Source organism: Cannabis sativa, chromosome 3 (assembly GCF_029168945.1).
Source record: "Cannabis sativa cultivar Pink pepper isolate KNU-18-1 chromosome 3, ASM2916894v1, whole genome shotgun sequence".
Classification (NCBI taxonomy): Eukaryota; Viridiplantae; Streptophyta; class Magnoliopsida; order Rosales; family Cannabaceae; genus Cannabis; species Cannabis sativa.
In genome coordinates, this window is record NC_083603.1 from 56,080,527 (window position 1) to 56,097,437 (window position 16,911).

Consider the following 16,911-nt stretch of genomic DNA (forward strand, 5'->3'; position numbering starts at 1 on the left):
ATAGCCCAGAAACCTTCCTCGGTAGCAGTACGTCGAAGCTTCTTTCTTCTTTTTAATAGAACAGTAATGTCTTGAGTCACACGAACCCGTAAATAGTCATGCCAAATGCCCTGAAAATTCTTTTGATCCATTTTCACAAATGTTCCAATATACCCCCTAACTCACGTAGGACATGTTCAGATTTAAACCCCAACTGTAAGCCATAAACTTGAACCCACATATCATGTTTGTTAATAACTAGGGACCGAGGATCTTAGCCATGTTGTAGACATTCAAAGACAAACTGGATACAATTAAACGTCTAAGGACTACCTTCAATCACCTTTTCAAGATCAAGCTCATGATAAAATTGAAACAAGTACCGATTCAGCTCAAGTTCTTTGACATACATCCCTCTACCTAGTTAAAAAAGGGAAGCCATCATGTGACGCATAGTATCAAAATCAATTGCCCGTTTTGTTAGGAATTTCTCCACAATACACCATCGGTCATCAACAGATTGGTTTCCATCATCTATGAAGTCAAAAGCAAAATTACTATCATCTTCAGCTTCAATTTCTATATTAGTATACTGATCTTCAATCGCTTTTAGCAATGAACTTGTTGAAGCCATATGAGACAAACAGAGAAATAACAAGACAAACACTCAATAGGGAAAATAACACAACACACAACACACTATAAAGAGAACATCATAACCATATCAAAAGACAAGACTCAATATCATACTCTATATAGCAGGAGTGTCGCGGTGCGGGTGGTGCAGTTATTGAACATTTTTTCAAACCAACTCGCCTATGTAGTTCTTTCAATTCAAACCGCACCCGCACCGCGAAACTAAAAACCGCAGAAACTGCACCACAAAAAATGGTACAGTTTTTGCGGTTTGGACCATCACCAATAATTAAACTATCATAAATACAACAAAGCTTGAGCAACACTTGTCAAAAATATCATAAGACTTGAAAATAAATATGAAAAAAAATTAAATTTCAATATGACAGTAATTAGTGGGTTTGGTTGGACATTCACATATTGGACCTAAATAAATATAAAAATTGGTATTTATATAATGTGCGGTGCGGTTTGAACCGCATAATAACAATTTAAAATTGCAAACCGCACCGCACCGCGCGATTTAGGAAAAATTTAAATAGCGACCGCACTGCAAAGAATTTCAAACCATATTTTTTTTGCGGGGCGGTGTGGTGCGGGCGGTTTGAGCAGTTTGATGAACCCCTAGTATATAGTTTGTTTTAGGGTTGTACATCGGTCGGTTTGGGCAGTTTATCCTATATATTTTCTTACCCAATCTAAAGTTCGGGTTGCAAAAATTTAAGTGCAACCTGCCCAACTTAAAAAAAAATTATAAACCGACTAACGGTTTGGGCAGTTTGGTCGGGTTAACCCGCCCAAACCGGCCAAACTTTTTTTTTTTTTTCAAAGTCAATAAAAATTAAAAAGATAAATTAAAATTATCAAATTCCACCAAAGCACAATACAATATATATGACTTTGAAACTAACAATTAAGTATATAATTTTATATTATTATATATTTAATCATTTATGTTATACATAATAAAAAGTAAAAAGTAAAAAGAAAATAAAAAATAAAAGTCAAAATCGGGTTGGTCGGGTTATTCGGTTTAATTGGGCGGGTTGGACCTATTTTCAACCCGCCCAATTAACAGATTGGGCGGGTTGTAATTTTTTCGGGTTATTTCGGTTTGTAATTTTTATCAGTTTTTTCGGTTCGGTTTGGGCGGGTTATTCGGTTTGGGAGGTTTACAATTTTTTTTGTACATCCCTAGTTTGTTTCACTCTTTCATACTCTACATACTCTATATAGCCTAAGGTAGGCGTGTGGGAGAGAATGAGGAAGAGAGAGAGTTCGTCAGACACTTAGAGTTTGAGATCATGTTTCTAGCTTAGAGGTAACTTAAGCAACTTATGTTTTCAGTCAGAGGTTAAGGAATTTATATAGGAAGCCTTAAACCCTAAATTTACAATTCAAATCCCTTAGCAATTGTATAGTTAGTTAGATATTTACGAAAGATCAAAATGCCATTGATTCTAGGTATTATTTAGCCATTCTGTTGGGCTTTTGGGGCCCAATTTGTAGCCCACTGCTCCTGGTCACGTGTAGGAGTGTCCAGTGAGGCCTCCAGAGCACCCCTTGGCTGGCCAGCCATGGTGTTGTCCCTGGGCTGGCTGGCCAGTTCCTGAGAGGGAGCTGGTCTGTCACTTGGTTTCCGTTTGAGTGCCGGGGTCTTCGTTTGCTCGAGTGCTGACTTAGCTTTCCTTTAGTGAGCTATACTGCCATGTGGCACTAGTTCTGTCCACGTAAGCATGCCACGTCACGAGGACAAAAATTAAGAACAGTACTATTTTGATGTTGATGTAACACTAAATTTGAGTTTGCTCGTTAAAGTTGCTTTAAGCCCCTAAGAACCAAGAGAAAAACTAGGATCATCAACGCAGCTTTTGATTAGTTGGAGTGAGTTATGATATTGCTGATTTACATAGAATGAACATGTATAGTTACATTGGAAATAGAAAAAAGAAAAAGTGTTTGAACAATCCAAATTCTTTTTTCATAATTTAAATGACAAACGCAAAGGTTGAAAGGGAATTGAGAAAATGATTCGATGCATATTTCCTTCACAACTTTATTTGAGAGTTGGCAAATCCTATTTTAACTTTTGGAAAACCTATAATTAATAATCCAATTCTTCTTGCATTGTTTCGCATTCACACATTACTTACACTTAAGTTTCTAATTTATTTTAATGGACAAATGGCTCAAAAAACAGAATGAATAATGAACAGCCATTTTCCAATTCAGAGACAGGTATTCCGATTCTCAAATATTTCTTTCCTATTTCCTTTTGAACCTAAATTATACATTCTCAAGAAGCTGTGCACATTTATTCCTATATTCCCTGTGTTCCATTATCATGGACCACAAACCTCAACCCCAACACAACAAATCCAATAACCCCTTTGAAAAAATAAACAAAAAAAGAGCCAAGAAACTTCAGGTCGTCAACAATAGATAATTTACACTACACATTTTCAGGGTTTATTTTCCCTGTGTTCCCTAGTCCTATCTTTAACTAGCTCCTCGCCTATTTTCGGCTGCTGCTCCCTTAGAAGCTGGGATGGCCACGAATCGGCTGAGGTGGGATATCTAGCATGAGGCTTGCTCACGTTTGAGGTAGGATTAGATGGGATTTGGGTGGAGTCAGGGATTAGTGGAACAACAATGACCGTATGCGATTGACCCAAATGTTCGGTAGGAGGCCTGGCAAGGGAATCAGAGGGCGATACATTCAGGTCAGGTTTCAACTGGACCACCCTTGAATCCAGCTCCCCCTGTAGTCTTCCAATCTGGCTTTCTAGAGTTGAGTTTTCTTCTATTAGTTCATTCTTCTCTACTGTTACCTGTGTGAAGAAATTCAAACAGCTTGTATCAGTACATAGTAAGAGCAATATAAGATTTAGAGATTTACAAGTTTCTGTGTGTGATTCTCTGTTTCATCTATTAATTGTGTCAAAATTTTATTCTAGCAAATTTTATTCTAGAAGAGAAAAACAAAATAAAAATACAGAATGCACCGGCAGACATTTTCATCATTAATGTTGACAAAAATTGTTGTTTTAGATTAGGCAAATTGTTAAAAAAAAACAACTCTTTAATGACTTTAAGGACTTGAGCTCTTGTTTTTAATGTTTTACAGACTAAGAAAAGAGATCTTAATATTTAATGTTCTGATAACAAGGTTTCTCCGGACATTAATAGTGGAAGAAGTTTTAAGGATCTTACATAGTGAGATTCTGATAACAAGGAGGCATTCTCCTTTCTCAGGTCCTCAATCTGAGCAAGCAAATCCTTTAATAGTCGAGTAGCTTCACACAAAATGGAGGCCTTGCCGTTGTTTGGCTGTGACAATTCTGTAAGAGACATTCCTCTCTAAGTAAAATGCTACCCATCACATTCATAAATAAAAAGAACAAATGAAAGATAATGATTTATTAAGAGAAAGAGACGTTACCTATAGCATTGGATAGCTCAAAGAACAGCTCATTTAATTGCTCACGCTTCATTTTCTCCCTCTCAGATTTATGGACTCTTTTAGGAACTTTCCTCCGATTCTTTTTCCCCAAATAATCCCTGATCATAGGTCCAATAACATTATTCATCATTTAAAGAACAAAAAGTCACATGGAACACTCGCAATTCACATATAAATATTCGAATTTAAGCCCCAACCCAATAGTTTGGTTGTTTTGTAAACAATTACAAGCCATAATTCAAACAGATGGTGAAAAAAAACATATATAATTGAAGTTTCATATAAATTGGGGTCAAAGCATGAATCTGTGTGTATATATATAATCGATTTGGCTTTAAACATACCCGCTCATATTAGCATGATACACAATTCAAAGAAAAGAATATATGAAAAGCTACCATTTCAATTTGAAGAAAATCTAAAGTCTTTACCGGTCAGACGAGGCCTCAACGATCACGTTGACCTGGTCAACCAAAGGAACAGCATTTTCCGAACCCATCTTCGTATAATTGAGCTTCAGACAGTTCTAAATTCCTAATATCATAAACAAACAATGTTTTAGAATTCAAAGTTTGTCTATGAATAAATCAAAGAATATATAATTTATATATATGTGTGTATGTATGTAATATACGTACCTCCTGATTAAAAAAAACAAAAAATGCTTAATTACAAGAAGAATTTGGTATTATGATCAACTAAGAGAAATAAATGTTGAGAAGAAATCGAAAGGGTCTTGAGCAAAACAAGAGATTGTATACTTATACGTATAAATATGGTGAGTGTACATATGTGGATTATTATTATTTAAAAAATAAATAAATAATTTGGATTATTAGAGAGTTAGGGATGAAACAGAGTAAAGGAAAGTTTGGGGGAGAAGGATGTGGAGTGTGGCGGGAGAGAATGAGACACAAGAGGGCTCGTGTTCAGAGCACGCCTTACTAGTGCAATGAGACGTGTCACGTGAGAATGACACGTGACCCTTCTTCCTTTTCTTTTGATGATAAGATTAGAGTCCGAGTGGAGGCGTGTGGCAGTCACAACTAACCATACGTAATCTTCAATTTTTTAAGACGACGAACAGAAGCGTGTGGCATCCACAAGCAAGGAAACCAAAATCATATAGCTCTTCTATTCTACCAACCTTGTATCCTAATCTATTTCTATATGTATCATAAAAATCCCCAACTGATTTCATGAATTTTACTTTTACAACATTGATCAACGTGGATCTCACATATTTTAAATTCTATATTTATTTGCACCAAGTAACAATCACATTTTATTTGACTTTTTCATTTTTTAACGAATATTTCAAAGTTCAAACATTAACTAGAACTTATTTGCACTGTTTTTTTTTTTAAAAAAAAAATTGACATAAACGAAGGAACAGGGCTAAAGAAGGTTTCCTTCCTTACTAACAAACCCTGTATCACTAACCTAAGCCGACAAAATCAAACCATTACTTTCACACATACTGATAGCCCAGGCCCAATAGCTATTGACCCAATACAAGTCCACAAGAGAGTTGGGGACTGGCTGAAGGAAGCAGCGGCTAAACAGCCGCACGAACAGACCCAGGAAGTTGTAGAAAGCAAAGACGAAGCCAACGATGAAGCCGACTCGGTACCAATCGACCATGGCAAAGAAGTGGTGACACGTGGGATAAGGAAGCGCGTGAGACCTCGCTGGCTCCAAGAATTTGTTAGGCTGGAGAGGAGCTAAGAAGGATCGGCTAACAGAATGGTTGGAAATAGAAATTAAGTTGTTAATTGTCATTTCTTATCTCTCTTTCTGAGTATATTTACTGTTGTATTGGAACGAACAGAGGCATGTTGATTGTTCTTAAGCTTTTTTGAGCTTTTGTTGGGAGTTTTGTATTGACTCAAACAATACGTATCAATTTTAGACTCTAACATTGGTGCTTTCATTGATTCTTCATTTCAGGATGAAGAACGAGGAATTGGCAGCTATGATTCAAGCTCTGGAATCAAATTTCCAGAAACACTCAGCTGAACAGTTTGCTAGATTCTCAGCGAGATTGGACGAACAGGTTGCAAGATTGGATGAGAGAGTCGACCAATTACAATCCCCTTCATCCAAACAACAGGAAGGCAATGGAACTGAAAGTAGTGGGTTGGGTTCACCATCGAGACCCAAACAGCCAGCAAATGTTGACTCAAGGGATATCAATTCACTTCTCAAGGTGCTGCGAGTCAAGGTCCATCGTTTCGACGGCTCGAATGTAGAGGATTGGATTTACAAAATTACAAAGTTCTTTGATCTACACGGTGTACGGCCAGAACTCAGATTGGCTATGGTGCCATTTCATTTGGAAGGAATCTCTTCAACTTGGTTTCAATGGATGGAGAAGGGTGGCGGGTTTCCAGATTGGGAATCCTTTCTAAGAGCCTTACGATTACGCTTCGGAGTGTCCATTTACGATGATCCATTGGGAAGAATTGCAAAGTTGGTTCAGACGGGCAGTGTAGCAAATTTTCGGAATGAATTTGAGACACTAATGACTCAAATCTCAGGAGTTTCGGAACAATATTTCTTGAACTTCTTCGTGTGGGGATTGAAGAACGAAATTCGCAGAGAATTGCTCTTGGCCAGACCGGTTGACTTGGCGGATGCAATGGCCAAAGCTCAGTTGTTTGAAGACCGCAATGAGGATCTGTTGGGTCGTGCAAGAGGTGATTATGGACGTTCCACATGGTCTCCTCGCTTCATGAATCCATCTTCGCCAGCTTCCCCAAAAGTATCGACACCTAATTCAATTACCACTAATACAACCACTCCATCATATTCCAAGGTGCCATTACCCAGTTCGCCTTCTTTACCAGTTAAACGCTTATCTCCTGCAGAATTGAAAGACAAAAGAGAAAAGGGCTTATGTTTCACCTGTGATGAGAAATACAACCCGGGTCACAAATGTAAGAACAGGGTACTCATTTTGTGTGCTCAAGGAGACGAAGAGGAGGATGATGAAACAGTCATGGGAGGAGATATTGTGACAGACCAGGAGGAGAGCCTCGCTGAAGAAGTCAGCCTTAATTCCCTGTCCAACGCCGCTAATCCGCGGATTTTTCGGATCACAGCTTACCACGGTAAGGAACCATTGGAGGTATTGATTGATACTGGAAGTAATAATAATTTTATACAAGAAGCCTTAGCTGCTCGCTTGGGTTTGAACTGTGAAGAGACAAAGAGATTCAAAGTGTACATGGGTAATGGGAATTCATTATGGTGCTCTCAAGTTTGCAAAAGGGTGGAATTAATTTTACAGGGTCATATTTTTTTGGTTGATCTGTTTATACTGCCTATTTGGGGTTTAGATGTGGTTTTAGGAATGCAATGGCTTCAGACCTTAGGGCCTTGTATTCACGACCATAAAGCATTAACAATGGAGTTTCAGTGGCAAGGAGCAGTGGTGAAGTTAGCTGGATCTTCGGGTACCGCCTCGCACCAACTCTCGTTTACTCAGCTTCGTTCCATGGTGAGGGAAGGAGACATTCGGGAAATGTTTATGTTGGCAGCCGACCCACCTGTGACAGAGAACATTGCAGTAGAGATATCTGAAATGGAGAGTAAATTGCCGACAGTAGCCAAGGGAGTTCTGACTTCGTTTGTGGATGTATTTACCGAACCGCGGCAACTACCTCCGCACCGGGGTACTGACCATCGCATCTGTTTAAACCCGGGATCACAGCCAGTTAAAGTTCGACCTTATCGTTACCCATACTTTCAGAAAGACGTTATTGAGAAGATGGTGCAAGAAATGTTGAGTTACGGATTCATACAACCTAGTACAAGCCCTTACTCATCACCTGTACTACTGGTCAAGAAGAAGGATGGCTCTTGGAGATTTTGTGTAGACTTTCGGGCCTTGAATAACATTACAATCAAAGATCGTTTTCCCATACCCACCATCGACGAGTTGTTGGATGAATTAGGCGGGGCACAAGTGTTTTCAAAGCTGGATTTGAGAGCAGGGTACCATCAGATTCGTATGGCACAACAAGATATTCACAAGACAGCGTTTAGAACGCATGAGGGCCACTATGAGTTCACGGTGATGCCGTTTGGACTAACAAACGCACCATCAACCTTCCAATCTACTATGAATCAGGTATTTAAGCCTCTTCTGCGACATTGTGTAATTGTCTTTTTTGATGACATTTTGGTATATAGCAAATCCTGGGAGGACCATGGACAGCACCTACGGGTCGTTTTGCAGCTGCTTCGCAAACACAGATTTTATGCCAAAGTTTCGAAATGCAAATTTTTTCAGTCATCAATCGATTATTTAGGCCACTTGGTATCCGCTCAAGGGGTCCAAGCCGATCCAGCCAAGATATCAGCTATGCTTGACTGGCCTAAACCTGAAACAATCAAACAGCTACGGGGTTTTCTGGGATTAACTGGTTATTACCGTCGATTCGTTGCTCAATACGCATCCATAGCGGCCCCCCTTACTGATCTGTTAAAAAAGGATAAATTTCTGTGGAATACAAAAGCAGAAATAGCTTTTCAGCAGCTCAAGAAAGCAATGACTAACACGCCAGTTCTAGCTCTACCCGACTTTTCTCAGACATTTATTCTTGAAACAGATGCGTCCAGCACTGGTATTGGAGCGGTACTCATGCAGAATGGTCATCCTATTGCATTTTTCAGCAAGAAATTAGGGCCTAAATTTGCTGGCACATCGGCCTATTTTCGAGAAATGCGGGCGATAGTGGAAGCTGTAACCAAATGGCGTCAATATTTACTGGGTCGTCACTTCATCATTCGTACAGACCATAAAAGCCTTAAAGAATTACTCTCTCAAGTTCTTCAGACTCCAGATCAGCAGCAGTTTTTACGAAAATTAATTGGCTTCAATTTTACAATAGAATATAAGGCAGGAAGGGAGAACTCAGCTGCTGATGCCTTATCTCGTCAACACGAGAATGCTACTTCAGTGCGCCTCGCTGCCATTACAGTTGCCTGTTTCGATTTTTTGGAAGAATTGCGAGCTGAAAACATTACTTGTCCTGATTTGAGACAACTTCATACTCAGTTACAGCAGCAAGAATTGAACACAGAAGACTATTATGTACAGGAGGGGCTGTTATACTTCAAACAGAAACTTTATATCAGTGCTCATTCCAATTTGAAGCAACGACTTTTACAGGAATTCCACACCACACCAGTGGCTGGTCATGCGGGACCCGAACGAACATTTTTGCGGTTGAGCGCTAATTTCTTTTGGCAGCACATGAAGGCGGAAGTTAAAAAGTATGTACAATCTTGTGTCATCTGTCAAACTGTGAAGTATTCACCAACGCCTCCTCACGGGTTACTCCAGCCATTACAGATTCCCGAGCGCGTGTGGGAGGATCTAGCCATGGATTTCATAGTTGGATTACCCAATTCGGGTGGAGTCACTAATATTTTGGTGGTAGTCGATCGTCTGACGAAGTATGCTCACTTTGGAGCGCTGCCATCACACTATTCTGCCACTAAAGTTGCTGAGTTGTTCTCAAATATGGTTATTCGTTTACATGGATTACCACGATCGATTGTGTCTGACAGGGACCCCATATTCACTAGTGCTTTTTGGCGCAAGTTGTTTGAGTTCATGGGCACCACATTGCGAATGAGTTCTTCTTACCACCCTCAAACGGATGGCCAAACCGAAGTTACCAATCGGTATTTAGAGCAGTATTTGAGGGCTTTCTCCGCTGACAATCCTCATAAATGGAGTAAATTTCTGGGGTGGGCAGAATATCACTATAATACCAGCCATCATTCGGCAATCGATATGACACCATTTCAAGCAGTTTATGGTCGGCCTCCACCTACTATTCCAGCATACACTCGGGGCAACACTACTATTCAGGCGGTTGATGAGGATTTAGTAGCTCGGGATGTCGTCCTACAGCAGCTTAAACAGAATCTTTTGCAAGCGCAGAACAGGATGAAGCAACATGCTAATAAAGGAAGGAGGGACATCAACTTTAATGTGGGTGATTTGGTCTTAGTTAAGCTGCAACCTTATAGACAATCAACTGTGGCAAAAAGACTTAATGCCAAGCTTTGCAGAAGGTATTTTGGGCCGTTTACTATCCTTGCCAGAGCAGGTCCGGTGGCTTACACTCTTGAGTTACCCGAACGTAGCCGCATTCATCCCACTTTCCATGTCTCTCAACTCAAACCATTTTATGGACCATCACCGCTCATATCCTATGCCCTTCCGGAACTCAGCGTTAACAATAAACCATTGATGATTCCTCAAGCCATTTTAGCTACACGGCTGTTTGGCAACGAGCGTACACCACAGGTGCTCGTACAATGGTCCTTGAGCGCTCCAGAAGATGCCACTTGGGAGAATTTTCGAGACTTTTGTACGCTGTATGATCTTTCCGACCTTGAGGACAAGGTCAGTTTCGAAGGGGAGGGAACTGATAGCCCAGGCCCAATAGCTATTGACCCAATACAAGTCCACAAGAGAGTTGGGGACTGGCTGAAGGAAGCAGCGGCTAAACAGCCGCACGAACAGACCCAGGAAGTTGTAGAAAGCAAAGACGAAGCCAACGATGAAGCCGACTCGGTACCAATCGACCATGGCAAAGAAGTGGTGACACGTGGGATAAGGAAGCGCGTGAGACCTCGCTGGCTCCAAGAATTTGTTAGGCTGGAGAGGAGCTAAGAAGGATCGGCTAACAGAATGGTTGGAAATAGAAATTAAGTTGTTAATTGTCATTTCTTATCTCTCTTTCTGAGTATATTTACTGTTGTATTGGAACAAACAGAGGCATGTTGATTGTTCTTAAGCTTTTTTGAGCTTTTGTTGGGAGTTTTGTATTGACTCAAACAATACGTATCAATTTTAGACTCTAACACATACATATTCTTTTCATTTTAACAAGTCAGTTCCATCCATGAACCTTCTTCAGTTCCTCGTTCTTGTTTCATTTAAATATGTGAAGATCATCATTGAAGGCATTAGCCCACAACTACACAACAAGTCATGATGTTACTTTTCAAAAATAAAAGTAAGAAATTGTAACTAATATTATTAAATGTTTAATATTCGTAGATATCATTGTTATAGATACATCATACATCTAAGACTCTCTGTAAAATTGTCAGTAAAGAAGGTAATATAATATAGCAATTAAAAAGGAAGTTCGTGTATCATGCTTATAGATCATGTAGTGAACCTTGAGAATATACAATGGACTAAATCTCTCGACTTTGAAACATCAGTTTCTGGTGCAGCCAAGCTGAAATTTACGAACATTCATTCTCCCATTCAAAGCAAGGGCTAACACATCATATTCCTCCACGTACCAGAGCTCAGAAATTGCAGCCTTTATCACATTGCACATACGTGTATTACAATCAGTTAAGAGAAATATAGAAATTCTTCTTTTTCTTTTTTACATATAAATGTAAATCTCAGATGCCTAATGAGTTGTCCTTGAATTAAATATTAGACCATGGGCATGCCCAAGTTCAAAGTATCCTTTTTTATTTGTGTAAAGGGTCCAACGTATCTTTTAAGAATCTTAATAACACAATGATACAGTACAAGTAAACCCCAATTAGACAGAAGAGAACTCCAAGACTATTCTATTTAGTTTATTTAAATATCTTATTTTCAAGTCTCCTTAAATAAAAGTTGAATTAACAAACAAAAATAAACCGTAAAAGTAAATTAAAGGACTAATGAAATAAATTAAATCCTCCTACAACACAAGCTTATAACTATACTACTATTGACTTACTCTTTCTTATGCTAAATTGGACAGCCTAATTGAGCAACCCTAACACAATATAATCGGATTACAAGGATAATAACAACTCACCTTAAATCCACGGAGTTCCTTGTTTAGGTGAGCAACTAGCTCATGGAAGAACTTGACAAGATCTGCATTATGCATCTCCTGAACATAGTACAAATCACAAGAGTGTATGAAGAACAGAAGAACACATACACTACTGTAGAACAAAACTTTGTCTACCTAAATCTAGTGTTATGGTTGACTTTATAGTGATTTACTCTTTAATTTGTCACATAAACACATCACAGAGTAATGAACATTATTTATTTGATAAGAAACAGTTAATAACTACCCAGTTGTTAAATTAAACCGCTGGAAGTTGAACCCCCAGACCTTGACACCCACTTGAGCTGGATTCTAAGTGGCTGTAATTAAAACTATACAAATAATAAAAACTTAAAGACCGCATTTACCGTGGCTGAAGCTTTGGGTGGACCAAGAAGCCTTGCAAATGATGTGTGAAGAATTGCAGCATCATACTATGGAAGATAACGATATGTGTATCAATAAAATCACATCCATAAAAAATATAAATGGCAGAAGATAGCATATTAGAAAAAAAAAAAAAAAGTCTCTACATAAATTCAATAAAAACTAAAGGTTATCGTGAGGATTTCCAAATTAAGGAGTTCAGTTTAGAGGGCCATAACAATAATCTTAGTAAGTATATTATATATGAGCCTGAGTATGCACTATTATTTAGAATACTGCGCTATGTTATACAGCCTTGGGAAAAACATTTCAAATTACAGTGGCCCCAAACCACAGCTGAAGTACGAAGAGAGAAAATGAGAATCTGTTAGCCAACAAAGACTGATAACAACAAGAAAACAAATACTCTGAAACTGTGGAGAGAGAGACAGAGACAAATGTCACAATCAATGTCAAAGATAATCTATAAGCATGATTGATCATAACCTGTTGAAAGAAATCTTAATTCATTGGTTTCTGTGTGTATTTCACAAGCTATTCACAGGTTTGTACTCTCTTCTCTTTTTTGGTTTCTGAATGAGTTTAATAAAAAAAAAAGATAGAATCTAACAAAAATAATTAGGATGTTAATATGCTCCTTACAAGTTGCTTTTCTGGTGCACGGGGAAGTGCAGTTCTTAGTTTGGTACGAATCGTTACTGGATCTGTCCCAGAAACTACCTACACAAACAAAATATTGATTTAGAGCTTGCATAATGCATGGAATTTTGACAATTCACTCAAAAAGAGCTTCGTCACAAATCGTTCTCAATAATCCTTACAAGATAAAAGCAGCGCACAAAACTTTAAATAAATCGACAATTTTTATTTATTGATGATGCAGAGTGAGAATACCAAATTAGACATGGGAATTCATTAAAATGAGAAAATTATGTAAACATTTATATTATACAATTTGCATAGGAAGATCACCCTATACTGTTTCTATTGAAAAAAATGACAGATATAAGAAATGAGTGCATAAGGTATAGGAAATAACCTGCCAGCACCCTAGAAGCACACCTGTTGATGTTAAGACCACTCTATCCAAAACAATGTTTAAAGAGCATAGAGTCTTTGCAACATCTTTAACAGCAGTTGCCTCAGTTTCAATCTAATAAAACAAACAAGACAATAATTCACCATAGTTCTTGCATTTTCTTTTTAAACAATGAATGAAAAGGTTCTGAAGGAAAATAAACCTCATTCTCAGTAGCAGGAACTGGCGCAATATGATGCGAGGCATGAAACATACTGAAATGGTACAAACTTGTGTTCTGAAACCAGATAGCTAACCAGAATTTGTGTAAGCATGCAAAAACTGATGTAGTAACTTAAAAGGAATAAATTATCCTCATTATGTGTATTATGATCAAATTATCAATCCTTCCCACACAACTTCTCACCAAAAGGAAAAAAATTTGTTTGAAAAACTTATGCCATGACAAAGCTTGGTACAAAAGCTTACATTTGTCAAAGTAGGGATTTATTATTCGTTTTATAGTCTCTCTGCATCAAAAGAAACGTGAATCCATCATTAAATAAATGTGCATACTACTAGCGAAAGCAATCCCATAATAGTAAAAAGAGCCCTTTTTTTTTCAAGAATCTTATCAGGGGAAACAGCACAAGTCTCAACAAACACAATTGTAGTCAATAAACAATATGGTTCACACTTCACATGGTCATATTCTATGATATGACATCATTTTATACATAAAATTCTGTCGTTTTTGAAAGTGGATTTATTCATATAAGCAAATGCACAGAAGCAACAGCATTCACTACATGAATTCTTATAACATATATACACATATATATATACTAGCAAAAAACTACGTGCGAGGCACGTATATTAAATTTTATGCTAGTTTTTTCTATGTTATTTGAAAGTGATACAATTAAAAATTAAAGAAAAAATGTTATTAGTTATTAGATGAGATTATTATTATGTGTATCTGAATATTATAGTTTATATTATTGTCAATTAAAAGTGAATACCGAATGCAATATATTAGTATTTAAAAAGTTTGATGATTTAAATATGTTCTTAAATTAATCCAAAAATAAATTAAAAATTGATGTTCCAATACTTAAAGAAACATTACTTAAATGGGTGTAAGATAAAAAAAAAATTAAAAATCAATCTCTAAATTATTGATAATTGAAAATAGCATTTGTCTAAAAATTGTAGATAAGAAACTAATGATAGTCATTGGTGGATTTCAATCTTCATTTGCTTCGATAGAGACAATAGTGTAATTTTTGTATTTTGCAGTTTTCATTCTAGCCGGGTCCGCATATATCTGGATTGTCCACTTTTTCGTTGATAAATTGAATATGGTAGTGTCGACAAAGCGGTGGTGTTCCTGCAAACTTGTTAAGTTCTACGTGACCTTTTTTTTTAACCATAATTAATAAAAATTATATGTATTATTTATTATTAAAATTCATATGAATATATAACAATAAACATAGAAATTGAAATTAAGATTGAGCACATAATACTTCAGTCAATAATACTATTAATATAGAAATTTCAATTATAAACATAAATAAAATTATGATGATATATAACTTATGGTTGATATATATAAAAGAATAAACTTACTTAAGCCCTCTTTAAAAAATATGAAACTTTTACCTCTCTATTGCATAAACAATAAGTAGATGATGATACTAATTTATTTGAGAAATCTATAAAATAAATAAAATTATGATCATATATAACTTATGGTTGATATATATATATATATAAAATAAACTTACTTAAGCAATACTCTTTAAAGAATATAAAACTTTTACCTCTCCATTGCATAAATAATACGTATATGATGATATTAATTTATTTGAGAAATCTACAAAATAGATAAATCAAACATTAAAGTCAGGGTAATGCTAGAACTTTGTAATGGTGTAACGAAAAAAGAAGAAAAAAAAAAGAGTAAACCATGCATATTGATAGCTATGTGTGTAAGAGAGTATGGAAGATTTTGAATTAAAGTTAAAGTTTATATGGATTGTGATATAACCTAAGGTTAGGAAGATTTTTTATTTGTTTATTATATATTTTTTTAAAATACTTCCTATAAAAATTTCATTAGGAATTTAAGATACAGTATGTTTTCTTTTTTAAATTGGGGAAGAGCTATTTAATGTCAGTTCAAATACTAATAGGATTTATTTTATTATTATTTTATTATATATAAATAATATTTTATTATTTTATTAAATAAAAACTAAAATTCACCCATGAATTTCTCATAAACCATTATTTTATTATATATAAATAATATTTTATTATTTTATTAAATAAAAATTAAAATTCACCCATAAATTTCTCATAAATCAAGAATTTCAGTTATATAGACACACTTTATATAGAATAGATATATAAATATAAATATATATATATATATATATATATATATATATTTTAAGGCTTACGAGATAGGCACTGAGTACTCTGTGCTGAGATACAAAACATTAGCACGAACAGGTGGATTAGCTGCCTACAAACAAGATCATATACCCCAATCATTAATGACATTTCAAATAAGGAAACCAAATGTACAATTGTTTAACTCTATTGAACATTAAATAGAATTTAATTACCTTAAGAGCAGGCTCCACAGCTCCATCCTTGAGAATAAAAATATCCGAGAGTGACAAGGACTGAGAAGTCTCACCATGCTTCAGAAAAGCCGGTCCCTTCTCATCCAAATCCCGAGCCATACCATCGTACAATTTCGACCTCCGATCCTCATTTAAAGCCATCGAGACTGCACACCATCGTTCATTATCATCACCAATTTCAGATCTTCAACAAAAATCATCTCGAAAACTAAAACGAGAATTTTTTAAAAAAATGAAAGTGAGTGTAATGTGACCTGAAGATGTGGAATTGGAAATGGAATTTCGAAGAGCCATTTGGAAGAGAGAGTAGAAGATTATGGCAGTGAGGAACCAGAGTAGGACAACAGTCTTGGAGTGGCTCCACTGGAGAACCCTAGCCATGAATGTGATCCGTCCGGCCGCAGCTTCGGGTCTGAGTCGTAACCCAGGCGAGTTCTCAATACCACTAGATTCCCAGGTGATCCGTAGGGAAGAGTTTCAGAGGGACACGTGGCTTTGGTTCGTTTTGCTACGTCACGTCACTATTGTTTTTTATTTATTTATTTATTTATAAACTTAAATACTTTATTTTTAAGACAAAAATACGTAATATTACAATTATCACAGTGTACTACCACTTTCGTTAACTCATAAATACGGACAGGGTTTAGATGTATTACATTTATTTTTATTTTATTTTAAAACTTAATATTCTTAATATTAGAAACTAAATGCTGCTTTTAAAAAAAAACACTTGTTCTCATTAACATTTTTCACATGATATTAGGACTTCAATTCGATAATTATGTTCCATATGTTATACTGGTTCGCTCAGCTATAGTAATTTAGTATTACATTTCTCTTTTTTTTTAAAAAAAAAAAATAAGTAATATTTAGTTTATTATATTAAGA

General features: G+C 36.3%; 2 protein-coding genes and 1 long non-coding RNA gene across 3 annotated transcripts; all 3 read right to left on the reverse strand.

Moving 5' to 3' along the window:
• Positions 1–2,862: 2,862 nt before the first annotated feature.
• On the reverse strand, positions 2,863–5,137 carry LOC115711647 (transcription factor bHLH47). The gene is made up of 5 exons (XM_030640019.2): positions 4,717–5,137; positions 4,510–4,612; positions 4,058–4,176; positions 3,829–3,956; positions 2,863–3,446 (listed from the first exon to the last, which is right to left on the reverse strand). Exons 2-5 carry the CDS (start codon positions 4,575–4,577, stop codon positions 3,078–3,080), a joined length of 684 nt encoding a protein of 227 aa, XP_030495879.1. The 5' UTR covers positions 4,578–4,612; positions 4,717–5,137; the 3' UTR covers positions 2,863–3,077.
• A 5,985-nt stretch (positions 5,138–11,122) lies between these two features.
• Positions 11,123–16,543, reverse strand: LOC115711574 (uncharacterized). The gene is made up of 10 exons (XM_030639931.2): positions 16,275–16,543; positions 16,000–16,166; positions 15,832–15,896; positions 13,853–13,893; positions 13,587–13,675; positions 13,385–13,498; positions 12,988–13,065; positions 12,327–12,392; positions 11,938–12,015; positions 11,123–11,439 (listed from the first exon to the last, which is right to left on the reverse strand). Exons 1-10 carry the CDS (start codon positions 16,399–16,401, stop codon positions 11,332–11,334), a joined length of 933 nt encoding a protein of 310 aa, XP_030495791.1. The 5' UTR covers positions 16,402–16,543; the 3' UTR covers positions 11,123–11,331.
• LOC133035821 (uncharacterized) lies at positions 14,520–15,778 on the reverse strand. The gene is made up of 2 exons (XR_009686941.1): positions 15,154–15,778; positions 14,520–14,760 (listed from the first exon to the last, which is right to left on the reverse strand). It is a non-coding gene; the product is annotated as an uncharacterized LOC133035821 (long non-coding RNA).
• Positions 16,544–16,911: the final 368 nt, after the last annotated feature.